Below are 17,842 nucleotides of genomic sequence, written 5' to 3'. Positions count from 1 at the left end.
TAGTAATAAATTAAAACCTGACCTACAAAATCCAACATTCAGTAAAGCCAAGAAAACAGTCAGCTAACAGGAAAAACAGCTCGTCTTCCATGAAAACACTTCATTAATAAAACAGAGACAAATATTAGAGGTTTAATCCAGATGGATCATTTTAGCTCTGTTTGTTTTAGCTAAAGCTAACATAGCTACACTAGCTATGTCATTAACATTACCACATAAGCCAATAGAGCTAAGTTAGCTTTAGCAACATGAGATTTAGCAAACATGGCTAACCATGGCAACAATGTGAATAACAAACCTACAAAGCTTATGTAGTTTTGTGAGCTTATCTTTAGCTAAATTAGCCACGTAGCTCTTTCTTGTTTACTTTGCTTTATTAAACATTTTGTAATTCGGCTTTGCAGGTGAGATTTTTTTACTTTAAACTTTTGGTATCCCAACCCTTGCCCTAGCACTGTTTTTTTTTAATGTTTAATCCAATTTCATTTTGAAAGTTTCAGCATGTGTTTTTGTTCTGACAGAGACGGTGTCTTACGTCTGCAAAAGGGGTTGTCAAAAATGTAGGGTCTGCAGCCAGACCCCTCTCGTAAACATAGCTAAGGCTAACGCTGACAAAAGTTCTTTAGCTACATGACCTAACTAGCTGGCATTGCTACATCGCTAACATGGCTGAATCTAAAGCTAGCTAAGCTAATTAAGCTATGTAGCTAACGTAGCTACATAATTGACATGCAAGAACTAAATCTAAGGATGCTATGGTAGCTACATTAGATTATACTATGGTTGCTAGGTCTTTTAAGAAGCAGTCATGCAAACGGTGGCTCACTAGCTTAAGCTAAAAGCTAACTAAGCTATATTGGCTGATTTAAGTAGTGTAACTACGTAGCTAGCAAAGCTATGTTGTGCATTTGTGTAACTACTTCTAAGACGGGTCTATACATAATTCAGTCTTGGATTAGAACTCTTACCTTTGTTCGTTTGCTAACACTCATGTTTCTAAAGCTATCATGGCTACACTGGCTTAGTTAGTTAAGTTCGTTGTGTAGCTAGCATAGCTATGTTAGTTTTAGCTAAAGCGAATGAAGCTTAAGTTATCTACCGTTTGTGTAACTAATTTTAAAACGGGTCAATACATACTTAAATTCTGGATTAGACCTCAGATCTTTTTACAGTTTTATTTCTAAAATGTTTCTTAGTCCGTAATGTTTGCAATGTGGTTACTTCATGAATGTAATTGCTAGACTATGCTTACGAACAAAGTTAAATTTAAACAAACAAACAAAACAAAAAAAAAGTCTAAGATGTTGCTCTGGCAAATTACTTCCCTTCTGTGATCTGCCAAACCCCTCTCCTCTCTTACAGCTTGCTACATTTAGTTTGTTTGTTACTCCACAGGTTTAATTTCAAACAGTTAAATCTGTCATTTTAAGTCAGCATGTGGGTAAATTGGAATGAATGAGATACAGCAGCATCATGGCAGCTTCCTGTAGCAGTCCATGCTCTCTTATGTGACAGTCTTTGATGTAACATCCTGTGTTTCCAAGCAATAATAAACCTTTCCTGTTTGTCATGGATGCCAATGTGACCAGACACTTCCACTAACAATTATAAGAATAAATAATTTCTCTGGCTTTGAAACTATTCAAAACATCTGAGGTGATGTAAGACCTCAACCACAAAAATATATTACAAACACGGAGTCATTTTAGATTGATACAGATATTTCAGTATGAAAACTTTACAAACTGAAGCTTTACTTCACATGCAAAAGAAAATTAAAAAACATCTTATTTCACAAAATAAAACTCAAAGTCCGCATTGCTTTATTAAATAAAAACATCTGCCTATGGGGCAAGAAAAGTTTCTTTATTTTTATTCTTTTTCCACCTAAATACACAAGTACAAAGAATTTCAGCACTCTAAATGAACAACACTTGCTCACTCAGTTGGAAGATATTCTTACATATTAAAAGTAATGCAGATGTTATTTTTCTGTTTTTAATATTTTGAGACGAGATGTTTATCTGGACGTGTCTGGTCAGTGTGGCTTAAATTAAATAAAATGAGTTATTCTGACTTGAAAGGAGAGAAAAACACAAGCCTAGAGATGGTTTTTTTTCAGTGTTTGAGTCACATTCAATATTTTTTCCACAAGTTAAAGAAACTCTTACTGCATTAATACCCGTCAACATTTTTTGACAGCCACCAGCTGAGTCAGTGTCAACAAAGTAGCACTCCCTGCTGGAGAATTTATGATTTGCATATAAAAAATGATGAATTATTACCTGACCAGGAAGTTGAGAGCAATGGTCCCGGACTTCTTGGAAAAGTCATGTTCGAGAACCCTGCGGTCCATCTGCAACCATTTACGCTGACCGCTGCAAAAGCAAGCAGAGTGAAGCATCAGACCGTTGTGTTTGATTCTCATACACACATAGACACACGTGTTTAAACATCTGTAAATATTTAAAGCACTCAAAGGCAATAAAGTTAACGATTTACATACTTGTCATCGAAAAATGCGAGCCCGAAGAATTCCTTCTCTTTGAGGTTGAAGTGGGAGGAAACTAAGTCGAGGAGTTCATAGGACAGAAGCTTGGGCTGTGGAGGACAAATGAGATTTAGTCTGATAACAACTGTAAGTCTAGACCTAAGTTTATCATCCCTGTTGAATTATTCAAACTTTTACATGATAAATATGTAGGAAGTAACTTGTTTCGGTTGTCCCATTTCTCCAAAGAGAAATAAAACTGAAAGGTCAATAAGACAGTAGAGGGAACACTGGAGCAGAGATTTACTGTTGTGCTCAAGGATAATTATAATTCCACCAAGGTCAGTCAACAGAGGGGTCATTTCTCCGCTCATTAAATTAACATGCAGACCAGACAAACATTTTTTACAGAAGTCCTTGGAGGACATGGATGCGCACAATTTATTTACTCTTAATTTATGGTTTTCTCAGGATCTCGACTTTTTCGCTCATCTTCCCAGGATACAAAAGCTGATTTTCCCATGACAACAGGTCTATGGATGTCTAACAGAGCTTGTTTTTCATGATACTAGATAACTGTCTGGCCACCTTGACAACAAGACAATAGTCCACTCACTGTGAGCTACATAAAGCCTGTTTCTATGTGCCCTTTGTCTTTAGTGCACATAGAAAAGGCTGTCTGAAAACCTGAGCGAGCAACTGGAATTTACTTGTTATCAGACATTAAGAGTATAACAGGTACTTGGTGAAATATGAAGGCATTATAAAGGAAGATGTGAACATCATTTATTAAGATTATCTGGGATTTTTGCCTGTAATTGATAGGACAGCTGTAAAAAAGGGGAGAGAAAGTCAAAGTGTAAAACAACCACAAAATAATGTCAATTAAATAAAAATATGTAATGTAAAATAAATCAGTAGATGCATCTTTGGCTGCAATCACAGCACTGAGTCTGTGTGGATAGAGCTCAATCAGGCTTGTACATCTGGACATTTCAATTCCGTTCTTCGTTGCAAAACTGCTCAAGCTCTGTCAGACTGCATGGGGATCAGCTGTGAACTGCCCTTTTCAAGTCCAGCAACAAATTCTCTATTGGATTGAGGCCTGACTGAGGCTTTGACTCGGCCACTCCAGATCATTCACCTGTTGTATTTAAAACATTTGTGTAGCTTTTGCTGTATGCTCCGGCTCATTGCCTTACTGAAAAATAAATCTTCTCTAAAGCTGTAGTTCTCTTGCAGACTACAAAAGATATTCAGATCCTATATTTTTCCTCATTCATTTTATCCTGAGTCTTACAGGGCTGTCTGCTGAGAAGCATGCCTACAGTATGATGCTGCCACCACCATGCTTCACAGTGGGGATGGTGTGCTTGTGGTGAGGTAGTGTTTGGAGTCCACCAAACATAGCATCTAATGGCCAAATAGCACCATTTTGGGCTCATCAGACCAAAGATCGTTCCTCTACTTGACCAAGGAGTCTCCGACATGTCTTTCGGCGAACTCTAGTCAAGATTTAGTATGGATTTTCTGTAACGAAGGTTTTCTCTTAACTGCTCTCCCATAAAGCTTTGACTGGTGAAGAACCAGGGCAAAAAAAGTAGGACGGTATATGTCGGATATTTCAGACTCTTTTAAACTTTTGTTGATGGAAACACATATCATGCTGTACCAAACTGAACCATAATGCTCAGTGGAAAGGACCTGTGATGTGACTTATTTGAATGTAGCTAAATGAGCAGTTTTTATTAGAACTGGACATCATTTTTTAATTCAAATAAGTGCAAGGTTATTATAGTTCACTAAAACTAACTAAATTTCTAAAACTGAAACTAAATAAAAACAAAGCTTTACTAAAAAAAAACCAAAAACTAAGTGTGCTGACAAAACTAAATAAAATAAAATAAAAATGGAAACAAAATATCCTTAGTTGTAGTCTTGACGCAACCATGCTGACTGCCTGATCTGATTAGTTAAGACTTCACACAGTGGTAGTTTAATGTCTGGAGTTGTACTCAAACATCATCTTTAAGTAAATATGATAAGTGAAGAGTACTGTTTGAATATGTTTTTAAAAATTTATGACATTCAGTCAGCCCAGACATCTATCTAACAGAAAAACTAATACTAAAACTAAAACTAATAATAAAAGAAAACTAGAATAAAAATAAAAAAGTGACAAATAGTCTGTGATAAACGGACACGATAAGCAGACATACAGTCATATAGTTTAATTCAATCTGTTTCCCATATTTGAGTTGTTTAGATATTGACTTTTTTATCCTATTATCTTGGGATAACAACACTGGTTTACCCAATGATGGCATGTTACTTTCCTAAGATCTCAAGAAAACAACCAAAATTTATACATTACACATTACATAAGAATTTGATTCACAATCACAAGAATTCACAATCTTAAGAAGTAGGTAGTGGTCTAACCTCTATTTGTCTCCTCATGACAGAGCGCACAGCCATAGATTTCCCATATATTTAAATATAAGTCAGCATGACTTACTGCCTGCAACACAAGTGCTGTGGTAACTCAGGTGACTTGAAGGCTGCCACATGTTGATGAGGTGGTGGTCAGGGCTGGGTGGATGGATGGGTCATACTGTACAAATCCTGGATTTTCCCCTGACGTTAATGTCCCATATTAGACCAAAAAACATAAATGAATGTTTTTCTAAGAATATGACATGTATTTCACTTCCTTATTTAATAGCTTCCCTAAATATTTAGCATGTCATCAAACTGAAACCTAAATCTTTTTCACTGCCTGACTAAGCAGTATCATTATTGTCATTATTACCAAAAACAATCATTTCCTAATCTTAGCCATGTCTTTAGACATTGGGAATCATTCATCAGTTTCTAGTGGGCTCATCATCATTAAAACTTCTATAAGGAACTCTTGGTTTGTGTTGATTTTGGTGTCGCCTATTCTGTGATCTAACCATATATAACCTCGCAAAGCAGATGGATACGCCCGTTTCTGTGTTTTTCACTGGCGAATCAATCTTGCAAAGCTCCCGTCTGAACTGTTTGGGCCCAGTTAGAAAGTGACAGGACCAATCAGCGACAAGGGGCACGGCAGAGTCGTGACGTATGCAAGCAGCAACAAAAGACCGCTGCAATAATGGTAGAAGACATTAGCGTGGATGCTGCTAAAGCACCAGTTTAACAGAACTTGGCGACATTTCTTCGTTAAAAGAAGAACAAAGAACAGCTTTGAGTTGTTTTCTTTTCAAAAACGACAAAAGTCGTGTACTGACATGTCTACAGTTGCCATGGTTCGCGTTATACAGTTCTCTTTGGAATTTACTCATCCTGCTACATGCTACATCATGTGTTTTGTTGCTCTTATTGGCCCTTAAGACGTGACAGACATAATGTTCATCCAATCACCCTCCAAGTTTTTTTTAAAAGGCTCTGCCCTTTCCTGAACACTGCCTATGAGAGGTTTACCAGATGAATGTGTGAAACAAATCCATCTCACATGCCAGGTTAGTTCACATATATAACGATACATAGTGATTGTGCCAGACCCAAAAAAAAACAGCTCTAACCAATCAGCATCATTTAATGAGAATGCAGCAGTAGAATAGTAGTAGAGTTTACTCAAAGCAGTTAGCGATGGCTGCCGTCGGTGCAGCAATTAGCTCCGATTGTAACTATAGTGTTGCTACACTCAGCAGTTTTATCAGAACTGGACCACATTTCTTTATGAAATAAAGAGCAAAGAACAGCACTGAAAGTTTTTTAACCTTCAGAGTGAAATCGTGATCTTCACCAGAGGGGTTGAGTTGTACTGTATACAATGGCTGCGACTGCTGTAGCAATGAGCTTGGATGTAACTAACACTAGCTCTACCATATTTCATTATTAAAAAGAAAGGAAAAAAGCCACACTGAATGCTTCTCTTGTCAGAGACGTCGTTTTTGCATGTCTCCCACAAGGCTTAGCCACAAGCTCCACCATTCATATTCTACAGCAGTGCTGACCTGTACTGCTCAGGTAAGTACTGGTGCTGTGATTGTTGAGTGGTCATCAGAGTAACTCTGTGACTGTTAAGCTTTCAAAGTTAAAAACTGTTTCTGTGTCAGGTTGTTTTGGCATGCAGTGCCCTGTAATACATACCTACCAGAGGGGAGGAATTCAAACAGTGAGTGTCCCAGGATGTGCATGTGATCTCTGTCTCTTCCAGCTCACATGTGCATTTTGGGACTGCTTGCTGCACGACCAAGAAATACCGTTTTCATTGGGACTTTACAATGTAAATTTTTCTATTAAACACTCTTCAACCCTGAAACAAGGAGATGTACTGCACTGAGCAGCACTGGTCTTGACCTTCTGGAAATGCAGAGTGTGGGGGGGTCTATGTTACAGAGGTGGGTTTGAGCAATTGTACATGAAACCTCCATAAAAGACAATGCAATTATAAAAATTAAGATTTTATCTTTCTTTGTATATTTGGGAAATATGTGAGATAATGTAACACCTAAAAGCAATATATAGCATAAGGATGATCCCTTATTAAATCAATGTAGATATGTCAGTGCAGAAATTCTACATAATGTATCTTCAAAGAAGAAAGACTGCTCTACTGTAAGTCATCTCGACTTACTCCTGCCCTGCCGCAGCAGAGGCATTAAATAAATTCAATATAAAATAGTCATCCTTGTCACTGATGATGATCTCTTTTGCTTTAGTAGGTCACAAAGATGCACCGCTGTCACTTTCAGTCTGTTTGATAACCATCCAAAAATTCCTCACAGAAGCTTTAAAAAGTCAGGAGGATTCATACCTGAACCAGCAGCTCCAGCTTCCTGTCATCCAGCAGCTGCACTTGGCACAGTCTGCCCTCAGTCATCTGCAGGGAGAACAAAGGGGGAAGTTCAAGGCCTGAGACAAAGATAGCACACTATTCATCATGACAAGTTACAGTGACGTCCTGCATTTACAATAATGGGAGTGCAATATCTATAAATTACAAAATAAAAGCGGCTCAGACAAAGCTGTATTTAAATCATGTTTACTATCCAAAGCCAGACTCCACAAAGGCCCCATGGGTAAACACACGAGGAGCAAAAAAAAAAATTAAACACGTTGTGATCAACAATAAACCCATTGTCTCACGGATTTGTTGCCATAGGAACTGAAAGACGGATTTGAAGTCCCTTTTTGAACCTTTCAATTATCTTTCAGCCTCTCAGCCTTCTCTGCACGTGAGTAAAGAAATGTCCAAGAAATGAAACTTATTTAAAATTCTCAAAGAATCAACTTCAATTCAGAGGAAGTTTAATGATGCTTTTCAAATTCAAGACTTTTCTGCTATTCAAATCCTGTAGCTGCAACATTATTATGATTTTTTGACATAAATGCAAGTCTAAAAACACCAAAATATGATCAACTGTATAAATACTGCATTTAATTTTCATTTTTGCACTGACATTATAATGTATTTCATGTAAACATTGCAGAAAATTTGCCAGTGAAGACTGAAAATGTACTTTTAAGTTTGACCTTGTATCCAGACCTCACTTCTTAAAGAGTATTTTACCCTGCTGTACTACTCTGAAAATTTTAAACCCCTTTTCGCCCCTTTAATTTGAACATCTTGCATCAAATTCCACCCCATATCAGACTGTTTACTGCCCAAAACCACTAACTTAGATTGGACTAAGCTCAGCTCTGCATCCATTAAATCCAGTCCTCTGGTTTTCATTCCCACAACATAAAAAACAAAGTCATGTTTGCTTTTTCAAGATCATTTTGCCCCTGACTGCTGACCTAAAAGAGCCACTGACTTGATAAATCAAATATCCAGTAGAATGACAGATTGAGGTTGACCAGTTCCAAAGGAAAAAAATCCACACAAACAGAGAAAATGTAAAAAAATAAATAAATAAATCACATCTCCAACGAGTGTCTTCATGTGACAGAATGAGGCTGAACTTCTAACACTCAGCGTGAGAGGAGCAGCTGCTGTACTACCTGGTAAACCCCTCTGGAGAGAGCGCAGGTGTAGACGCATCCCTGACCGGACCTCATCCTTTCATAATAAAAGTCCTCTCCTGGATCCTGACCATGAAGCTCTGAGCTCTGTCTGAGCAGCATGGAACAGATGATGGAATTTAACCAGCAGCTTGTTCCATCCACACTATCGACCGAGGCCTGAGCTGTGCGTGCTGACGGCTTACACTGTGCAGCCAGTTTATGAGAAATCAACAGCTGACTAAATGAGATCAGGCTGGGTCAGACTCCTGACCACACTTCAGGGTTTACTGCCTCTTAATTAGAAAGACTGGGGTCAGACAGGGAGCATAAGTAGTCAATAAAAGATGGTTTAGCATGACTTTACTCTGGGAATCTAACTTTACCTTACTAAATCTAGACTTTCTTTGACTTGTATGTAGCTCAATACTCTTTTATTACCTGCAGAGCACACTATCTGCTTTTAACCTTTCTTGTTTGACATCATGGGTAACGTAAAGACATGGAATTGTCACCAAATGGATATATCGTACTTAACTAAACCTTCAAATCAACTTTTTTGATAAGGGTCTGGCTAAAGACTGTATATTTTTGATGGCCAATTTCACAGACCATTCATCTAAGACTCCACATATCTCAGGAAGGAAGTGCTGTAATTCACATATCTGTAATATTTACAGTTTCAGGTTTTTTTTTTAATCTTTGTCCATAAACAAAGGCTGACAGTAACATTCATGAAATAAGCACATTGCAATTATTACAGACTAACAAAAATTTCATAAATAAAACAGAAGAAAAGGTCAGAGGTCTAATCCGGGATTAAATTATGCATAGATCCATTTTAGAAGTAGTTACATAGACAGTGGTTGGCTTTAGCTTCGTTAGCTTTAACTAGAGCCAACATAGCTACACTATACATTTAACGCAAGTCAATGTAGCTGGTTAGCTTTAGCAATGTGAGCCTCAGCAAACATAGCTGAAGCTACATAGCTACGTAGCTAACATAGATACGTAGTGTGCATAGCTGCTTTGTGAGCTTATCTTTAGCTACATTAGCTACATAGCTGCATTAACTATATAGCTTACACATCAAACAGAGCTATGTAAGCTACGTACGCTGCGTTAGCATTTTTTCATTAAGCAAATGTTTACTCAGCTGTATTAAATGTTTTTAAATCAGGCTCTTAACTTTAAACTTGTGGCTTCAAGCATGGTACTGTAAGCAGCTCATGTTGCTAAAGTTAGCTTTAGCAACATGAGCTGCTTTAGCTACACAGTTTACATGGGAACACACAGCTTACAAAGCTGCTATGTGAGCTTATCTTTAGCAGCACTACCTACATTAGCTATATAAGCTACATAGCCACATTATCTATAGCTAAATTAGCTTTAGCAATGTGAGCCTTAGCCAACATATCTAAAATAACTTAGCTGCACAGATAATGTAGAGAATTCACTTACGTAGATGCTTTGTGACATTAGCTACATAGTTCTGTTAGCTACATAGCCTACACAGCTGAGGGAGCTTTGTAAGCTACACTTGCTGTGTTAGAATTTTTTCATTGGGGACAAGCTTCTTCCCTGTAAGCATACTGTTTACTCAACTTAAACACTAAAACATTTTAAAATTCGGTTTTCCAGCTCAGGCTTTTAACTTTTGACTTGTGCCTTCATGTGTGGTACTATGATGGATGCCACCTTTGCAAAAAGATGGTTTATGAAATTTCAGCCCTGTTGGACATTCCACAGTCAACTGTAAGTGATATTATTAGAAAGTGGAAGTGTTTAGGAACAACAGCAACTCAGCCACGAAGTAGAAGACCATGTAAAATCACGGAAGCGCTTGGTGTATAATAGTCCCCAGTGTGCTGCTGATTCATAGCTGGAGAGTTCTGAACTTCCTCTGGCATTCATGTAAGCACAAAAACGGTGCACCAGGATCTTCATGGAATAGGTTTCCATGAAGATTCACATCACCAAGTCTGAGGCCAAGCATCAGATAAAGGGGGGTCAGCACACTGACACCTACTGTGGAGCAGTGGAAACCTGTTATGTGGAGTGTCCTCTCTGTTTCAAATGGGTGAGTCTAGATTTGGCGGATGCTGGGAGAACGTTCCCTGCCTGACTGCATTGCACCAACTGTGAAGTTTGATGGAGGAGGGATAATAATATGGGGCTGGTTTTCAGAGTTTGGCTAGGCCTCTTATCTCCAGTGAAGGCAAATCTAAATGCTTCAGCATGCCAAGACATTTTTGGTAATACTATGCTTCCAACTTGTGGCAATAGTTTGATAAAGGTCCTTTTCTACAGGACTGGCCTGCACAGAGCCCTGACCTTCCAGGGATGAACTGGACCGGAGATCGCGAGCCAGGCCCTCTTGTCCAACATCAGTGCCTGACCTCATAGATGCTCTACAGAATGAATGGGCACACTAATAAAAAACCTGGTAGAAAGCCCTCCATGAAGAGTGGAGGCTATCATAGTTTGGGACTCCCTATTAAAGTCCATGTATTTGAATACATGTATCTGATCATGAAGTGGGGGGAAATTTCCCGCCTAAGACACAAAAACAACTCACAAAGCATTACCTCACCTCCTCAGTCATTCTTTCTCACATTGCACTAATAAATGATTAAACAAATTGCCCTGCTTCCTGAATGAGGGTGACGCACACAGCTTCTACTGTAAATTACACCATCTGTACCGTTTAAAGGAGCACTTTGTCAATTACTGCCTCAGAATAATGTGTCTTTTTCACCACTGCAGCTATAAATCCTCTTTCATGATCTAAATTAAACGTGCACATTCAATAAACCGAATTATTTCTGATTGAGGCAGCCTGTGACGATCAGCAGGAGTATTATTACATTGATCTGAGCTGGACTGTAGCCTGGTGAGGTCATACACTTTGTCTCTGTTATAGGCATGACACCTCTTCTTGTACATTTACAGTAAAAGCACCAGCCACTAGATGGTGCATCGCTCTTCTATGTGGAGGGAAAGTAGTTCACACGGAGAAAATGGCCTCTTGAGAGATTTTCAGAGGCAGTTATTAGCTCAGGGTTGTAATTCAGCTGGGATGACTCGCACTAATGCAATAAAGATGAAGAGAGCAAGAGGAGGAGCCCAGGTTTTTAGGAATCTGAACCATAAATCATCTGAGAGTTGTAATCACTACGAGAGCTGCTATTTATATCTGACGGAGCAACCCAGCAACCCTGATGAACCCGGCAGTTTCTGTGTCACAAAACACACACCACGCTTCACAAACATTTCAGCTTACAGACAAATACGGACTGAGATTTGGTACATTTCTGTCTGTTATTGCTTTATATTTTTTTGTCCTTTACTTCAGTTTATCAGAAGAGTTGCTGTTGAATTGTTTTCTATTTCTATTCATTCTTTTGAGTTTTAAACTGAAAGCCTTTATTATGATTCTTGGAGCACTGGTCCTGGTGGGTAGATTGAAGTTAAAAGGGCCTATTTGGCTACCACATCAACAAAAACACAAGTTCTACTGACTAATTTCTTGTCTTCAAAAGGCCAGAAAAACTCCTGCACATTGTTTAAATTGCAGACTGATATAAACAGATAACAGATATCGTCTCATTTGAATCACAAAGTATCCTAAAGTACTGAAAATTATCCTACATAATGCTTATTCCATAAACAAAAGATATATTAATGTGCATAAAGAGCCACATAATGCTGAATATTTCATTTAAAAAAGTAGGGCTGATAGATGTTTAAAATTTAGCAATTAATCATATTTTAACTGCATGTTTAAGAATCAATATTTCTAATTCCATAACATATAGTATTTTCCATTCTACATTTACAATATGAAGCCATTCTTGCCAGTGTCTTGTCTGAGAATCAAATACTGACAAAGAGACACATTTTTATCAACGAAGAAAAATACAGGAGCGCATGTACAAAATGACTCACTAATTGCAACGGCTTTTGCTGTTGCTTTGTCTGTGCAAGTAACCTCATTAGGCTGTCCACTCATTACTCAATTTTAAGCCTGATTTGATGCCAGATTTGTCTCCCCTGGTGGTCATGGGAGCATCCTGAGTAGAAGTTCCTTCTTTGATTATTTGTCTGAATAACAAGAGGAGAGATGCTATAAATTGCAGTTATTAATTCCATCTTGATTATTGCATTAGCGATGACAGCCCTGATAAAAAGGCAGGTCAAGTATAAGAGCAAAGTGCTACAGTACAATTAAAAACTGAGGTTTAAATAAAATGTTGAAGCCATTTAATATCACAATCTTGTAAGTTATTTCTACATTAGCCATTAGCCAACACAAAAAAATCCCAGCATGCACAAGCTCTGAATCTAAAGTTATGTTAAACTATACTGTTATACTAATAGTTTTAATACTGACAACCAAAAAAATAATCACCTATTTCCATCATTATTCAAACCTAGTATATAGACCAAATTTTCATAATATTACATGCAGGGAACCCAACTCTACACCCACTTATCCTTACCTAAAGATGCTAACACTGACATAAGACAGAAAAAGTACCAATCTTGGAAGCAGCAATTGTGAATTTTTGCATAATCGACATAAGGGATTACATAACTGCCGAAACAGTTGCAGATTGACTTCCTGCTAAATGATGAATCTCTCTATCAGTGCAGCTCGTCTAAGATTGGCCTGATACTGATACAGACACTGATATCTGACTACAGAGCTAGATTGGGTTTCGTTACAGTGAAGCTCTTACTGAGATGATCTGTCCATCTAAAAGATAAGATTGTAGAGCAATGCTTTTGTAAATGTTGGCATTTATCGTGCAGGTGTGCAGGAGTTTGCATGCAATTTCTGATAAAAAAAATAAGAACTAACCCAATACTGAGAGTCTTGCACTTCTGTTTTCGTTGTTGTGGTATCAAAGCTGATATTGTTCCATATTTAAAAGTATCATATCCAAGTTAAATGTTATGTAAAATTAAAAAAAGACTGAAACCCAAAAGTCGAACGGCCAGTAATATGATTCTGTTCTCATGCTGTGTATTTGTATTGTACCCACTTCAACAGACAGCGTTGTTTAGTCAGTCAAACTCCACCTAAACAAAAGGCCTGTGTTGCTCCCTGTGGAATTAAAACAAGCGTTAAACCTTCATGCAAAAAAGAGTGAGAGAAGAGATAAAAGAACCATCAGTCTTTGTGTCGTACTCTCCAAAGACTGGACAGGCGCAGGCTGAGTACTACGCCTCAGGGTTTGGGTTCGCCTCTATAGTCTGGAGCCTGAGGTTAGCATATAGACAGCTTGTTATGGTGTGTAACAGTGAAACATCCCAGTGGAGACTCTGGGAGGGTGCAGATGTGGCCTCTACAGCAAAGAAACAAAGAATAACTGCTGATTATAAGATTCAAGTATTCAATGATGACGGCTGTTGTTGTTTGTACTCTTTATAGTAAAAATAAAGCCATGCCTTGATTCTAGTTTGCACAATAATTCCTGTGTCTCCTGGGTAAACTGGCTGTCACAGTTAAACACGTCATGCTGGTTAAATGTCATGTCCAGACTGACGCCTGTCTTATCTCGGTTTCCCGTTTTCATGCATTATTAATGTAGGCTGGTATCACATACAAGTCGCCGTCTGCTCTCTGTGCTTACATGTTCTCCTGGAAACACTCAACTAGATAATAGAAAATACATGGTCAATGTTCGCACAAATTTTTGGCGCAAGACTTCCGATCAATCCATTTTATTGACAATAAAATCGCCAAAGAAATGAAGGTTTTGTAACAAAAGAAGACAATTAAACAGAACAGTATTAAGAGGTAAAGGTCAAGAACAAGAAACGGATCAGAAATCAATAGAGCAATAAAAACAGCAGGAACACTCAAAATATTAAAGCAACAACAATGGAAATCAATAACACAAGCATTTATTGTCTTAATTTTCATTTTAAAGTATTTTTAGATTATCCATTACCTGTTCCTGCCCTTTAAATACAACAGAAATGTGCAAAAGTCCATTTTACAGTTCCTGTTAAATTTTAAGACAATGTGTATGAATAGAAAATCTCCATATCAGATGTGAATATCCTCTGACATCTACAGTTCATTCAGATAGTATTCAGACTGCCTTGACTTTAGACCATTTTTGTTATGTTGCAGCCCAATGCTACAGTCAAAAAAATATTTTTTCTCCCATTAATTTCCACTTAGTACCCCATCAAAGTAAAACATCTGGCTGGTAAAGACCCAGGGACTTCGGTTAATTCCTCTCTTGTTTTTGATTGTCCAATATTTGGTAAATGGACTTGATGTTGTTTAGCACTTTTCTAAATTACTCAGAGCATTTGTCACTCAGAGGTTACACCCATTCACTCCACATTCATACACTCATGGTGGAGGTGAGTAGCCATCAGTGTTAACACACACATTCACACACCAATTATGCAGCAGGGGAGACAATTTGGGGTAAAGTGTCTTGCATATGGAGCAAACCCAACCAACTAATCCATTGGCTGATTATAATCTATTAAAATGATTGTTAATCAGCCAAAAGTTGGCCAAAAGATGTCGATGTTAACACTTGTATTTTCACTAATAAAGTGCGGGGAGTATGACTTGGTTTTACTTAGACATTATGTCTATGCTCTATTATTTATCCAGTAGGGGGTGCTCAAAAAATGTTTTGTTTCTTGTCCATGAGTCATGATGTACCTCCTTGTGCTGGTTTTGATTATCTGTTTAATGCTAGCAGGCTAAAGTTAGGATAACCTAGCTTAACATTAGCTAGCAATAGACTTTAGATGAGTCAGTAACAACACAATGACGTAATGGTGCAATATCTCACAGTAATGTTATGCTCACTGCACGCTGCCAGATCAGACCAGAGCAAGTTAGAGTAACGCGAGTAACTATCAGCATAGAGGCGCATTTCATATCAGTGACTATTATGACACTGCTTATCCACTTATTACTTATGGATAATAATAAATTCATAATTTGTGACTTAACTCACTGACCATTTCATTAGACACATCTGTGCAATGTTATGCACACCAATTACATCTGTAAATACAACTCTAATTTCATTAATAGCCTCGCCATTTTATTTTGTAATTCATTTCCCTAGAGGTTACTGCATTTTTTCACAGCATTTTCTTCATTAAAGCTCTTTTTGATAATAAAAGTATTTAATAATAGTAAAATGTCCTGCCTTCAATTTAGATTATTGTGCAACACGTGTTTGAACTACATTTAAGGGGTCAGAAGCAGCTATTTGTTTTAATTATTAATAAATCAAAAAAACGTATGTACAAATTTAATCAGCCAATGTATCAATCATCATAATTTTTTTATTGTCTATTATCGGTGTCGGCACCCCAAAAATCCATATCAATCGGGGCCTAGTTGTAACCCCTGAATATGCATTTAAATGCATTATCTCAAGATTTTGTTACACCGTGATAATGCAGTTACCGCAAAGGGTATGAAAATACTGTGATATGAAATTTTAGGTTATATCACCCCGGCCTTCAAGACAGATATGAAAAAGCTAGGTTCTACATGATATATTGCACATGCCTGGAACACGCCTATATACCTGTGCTACCTGGAAGCAGCTTGTGTGTTGACCAAACAATACTGGAGGGGCTAATAGTGGTTTATATTGAATTGAACTGACAGCTATGCTTGTTGTTTACTAGTAGATCACATCAGTTGACAGAACAGTCTTGTACGTCTCTTCCTGTTTATGCATTGTATAAACAGGGTGTAAAGGGCTGGGAATTTTCTCTATGTAGTCAATTTTAACCCAACATTGTAGTCAGCTAGGTTTTTCTTAAAACTAGTCAAATCACACGAAGAAGACAACATCATCTGCATAAGCAGACATCCAAGTTTTCATGTTAACAAAGTGGCTTTCACTTTAGACTCATGGACAGATAAGTGGGTGATGTCCAGGAGGTCTGTTATTAATACACAGTCATGTGTTCAAGTTTTAGGCATATCGGGCCCTAAGGATTTATCACGGGGCCTGATGTACCACAACCCGAGGCCAGAGTCCAGCTCGATACATGTCGACACACATATGTGTTGCTTGGCAGCTTAGGTCAAGCTCGACAGAATTTTTTTTGGCCAGGCCGTTTCACTCCTATTGATAAGCCCAGTGACCACCAGTGGTTTTCAGGCCCTTGGGACATCCACAGCACGGCCAGGGGCCCATGGCAACCCTACTTCCTGTCCTGACTTTACCCTAGGATGTGCTTACACATCCACCCCTTACTCTGCCCTAAAGCTGTGGACTCTGTTATTTATTCAATAAATTATTTTTCCATGCCCTGGTAATATGCACAGACATCCAGAGCATGACTGGGGTTGTGTCAATCCCCCTTCCCGCCTGATGGTGCCCTTAGGTGGGCTTACTCTTCATTTCACACCTTAATTCAGCCTCAACTTTTGGCCCAAACATGCCCATAAGTTCTGCATAGTGCTGTTTTTTTCATTAAGAAATAATTAGTGAGTGGCTGATTAGTCATCCATAGTAAGGAGACTACTCCAATGTTAAATTTACTGAAAACAGCCGCCCTCTTTGGCTGTAAAAGTTATTCATTAATCACTGAAGGTAAAATAACTCCAGACAGAGTGAGTAAACAGCAGATAGCTCTGGTTATAGAGGCTGCAGGCTGCAGTGCAGGACTATCTCAAACATCATCCGATATCTCAACATGACTCATTCTGTCAGCGGTCTAAAGGTATCAGTCTTCATCATCTCCCAAAGAGAACCTGGCTGGCTCTTTGTGATATCCGGGAAATTCATGAGCACAATGAAGCTTGGGATATTACAGAAAAATCAGAGGCTTAAAAGAAATATTAATGCAGTCTTCTGACAGTCAAAGTCTTTGATACAAGGAGAGCAGGCTGCATCACACAGGAGTGATTCATGTGAATGATGTCATCATGCAGTTTCTATTCCTATTCCTACCCTGAAAAGGACGTCTGGACAAAGTGATATATTTTCTTATGGCTGTCCTACAAATGCAAGTAAAATCATGGGGCAGTCATTGTGATAGGAGCGGAAAAATCTGCTTCTTTCAGTCTCTGTGGGTTTTTAATAACAGCAGGGTTAATGTTAAATACTCTCACATCTTGTGATTTTTTTCACAGATTTATGGTGTTTGAACTCACCGAGGTTCAGCTGCTTTCGTAAGAGCTGACCTTGAGTGATCGTGACTCTTTAAAATGAAGAAAAGCCATAGAACCAAAGATTTTAATTGAACCTGTGAGGCTACAACATTCACTTCAGTGCTTCTTAGTTTCTGTGAATTCCCAACAAAGCTTCTGTAAAGACACAAAGTTTTGAAAAACCATCTATT

General features: G+C 38.1%; 1 protein-coding gene across 3 annotated transcripts in view; it reads right to left on the bottom strand.

Annotated features, from left to right (window-relative positions):
* The window catches only part of frmd4bb (FERM domain containing 4Bb), a 47,075-nt gene that overhangs the window by 22,563 nt on the left and 6,670 nt on the right, over positions 1–17,842 (bottom strand). For 2 of the 3 annotated variants that reach the window (XM_041800489.1, XM_041800491.1), the window contains exons 2-4: positions 7,299–7,364; positions 2,507–2,601; positions 2,286–2,378 (exon numbers count right to left, since the gene is read on the bottom strand). In XM_041800489.1, coding sequence (XP_041656423.1) covers positions 2,286–2,378; positions 2,507–2,601; positions 7,299–7,364 — 254 coding nt within the window. Of the gene's footprint in view, positions 1–2,285; positions 2,379–2,506; positions 2,602–4,933; positions 5,020–7,298; positions 7,365–17,842 lie in introns of those variants that run through there. The other variant, XM_041800490.1, reaches the window with a different exon arrangement.

The sequence above is a fragment of the Cheilinus undulatus genome, linkage group 11 (genome assembly GCF_018320785.1).
Source record: "Cheilinus undulatus linkage group 11, ASM1832078v1, whole genome shotgun sequence".
Taxonomy (NCBI): Eukaryota; Metazoa; Chordata; class Actinopteri; order Labriformes; family Labridae; genus Cheilinus; species Cheilinus undulatus.
The sequence above is the reverse complement of the archived record's forward strand: the minus strand, read 5'-3'. Positions and strand labels throughout refer to the sequence as shown.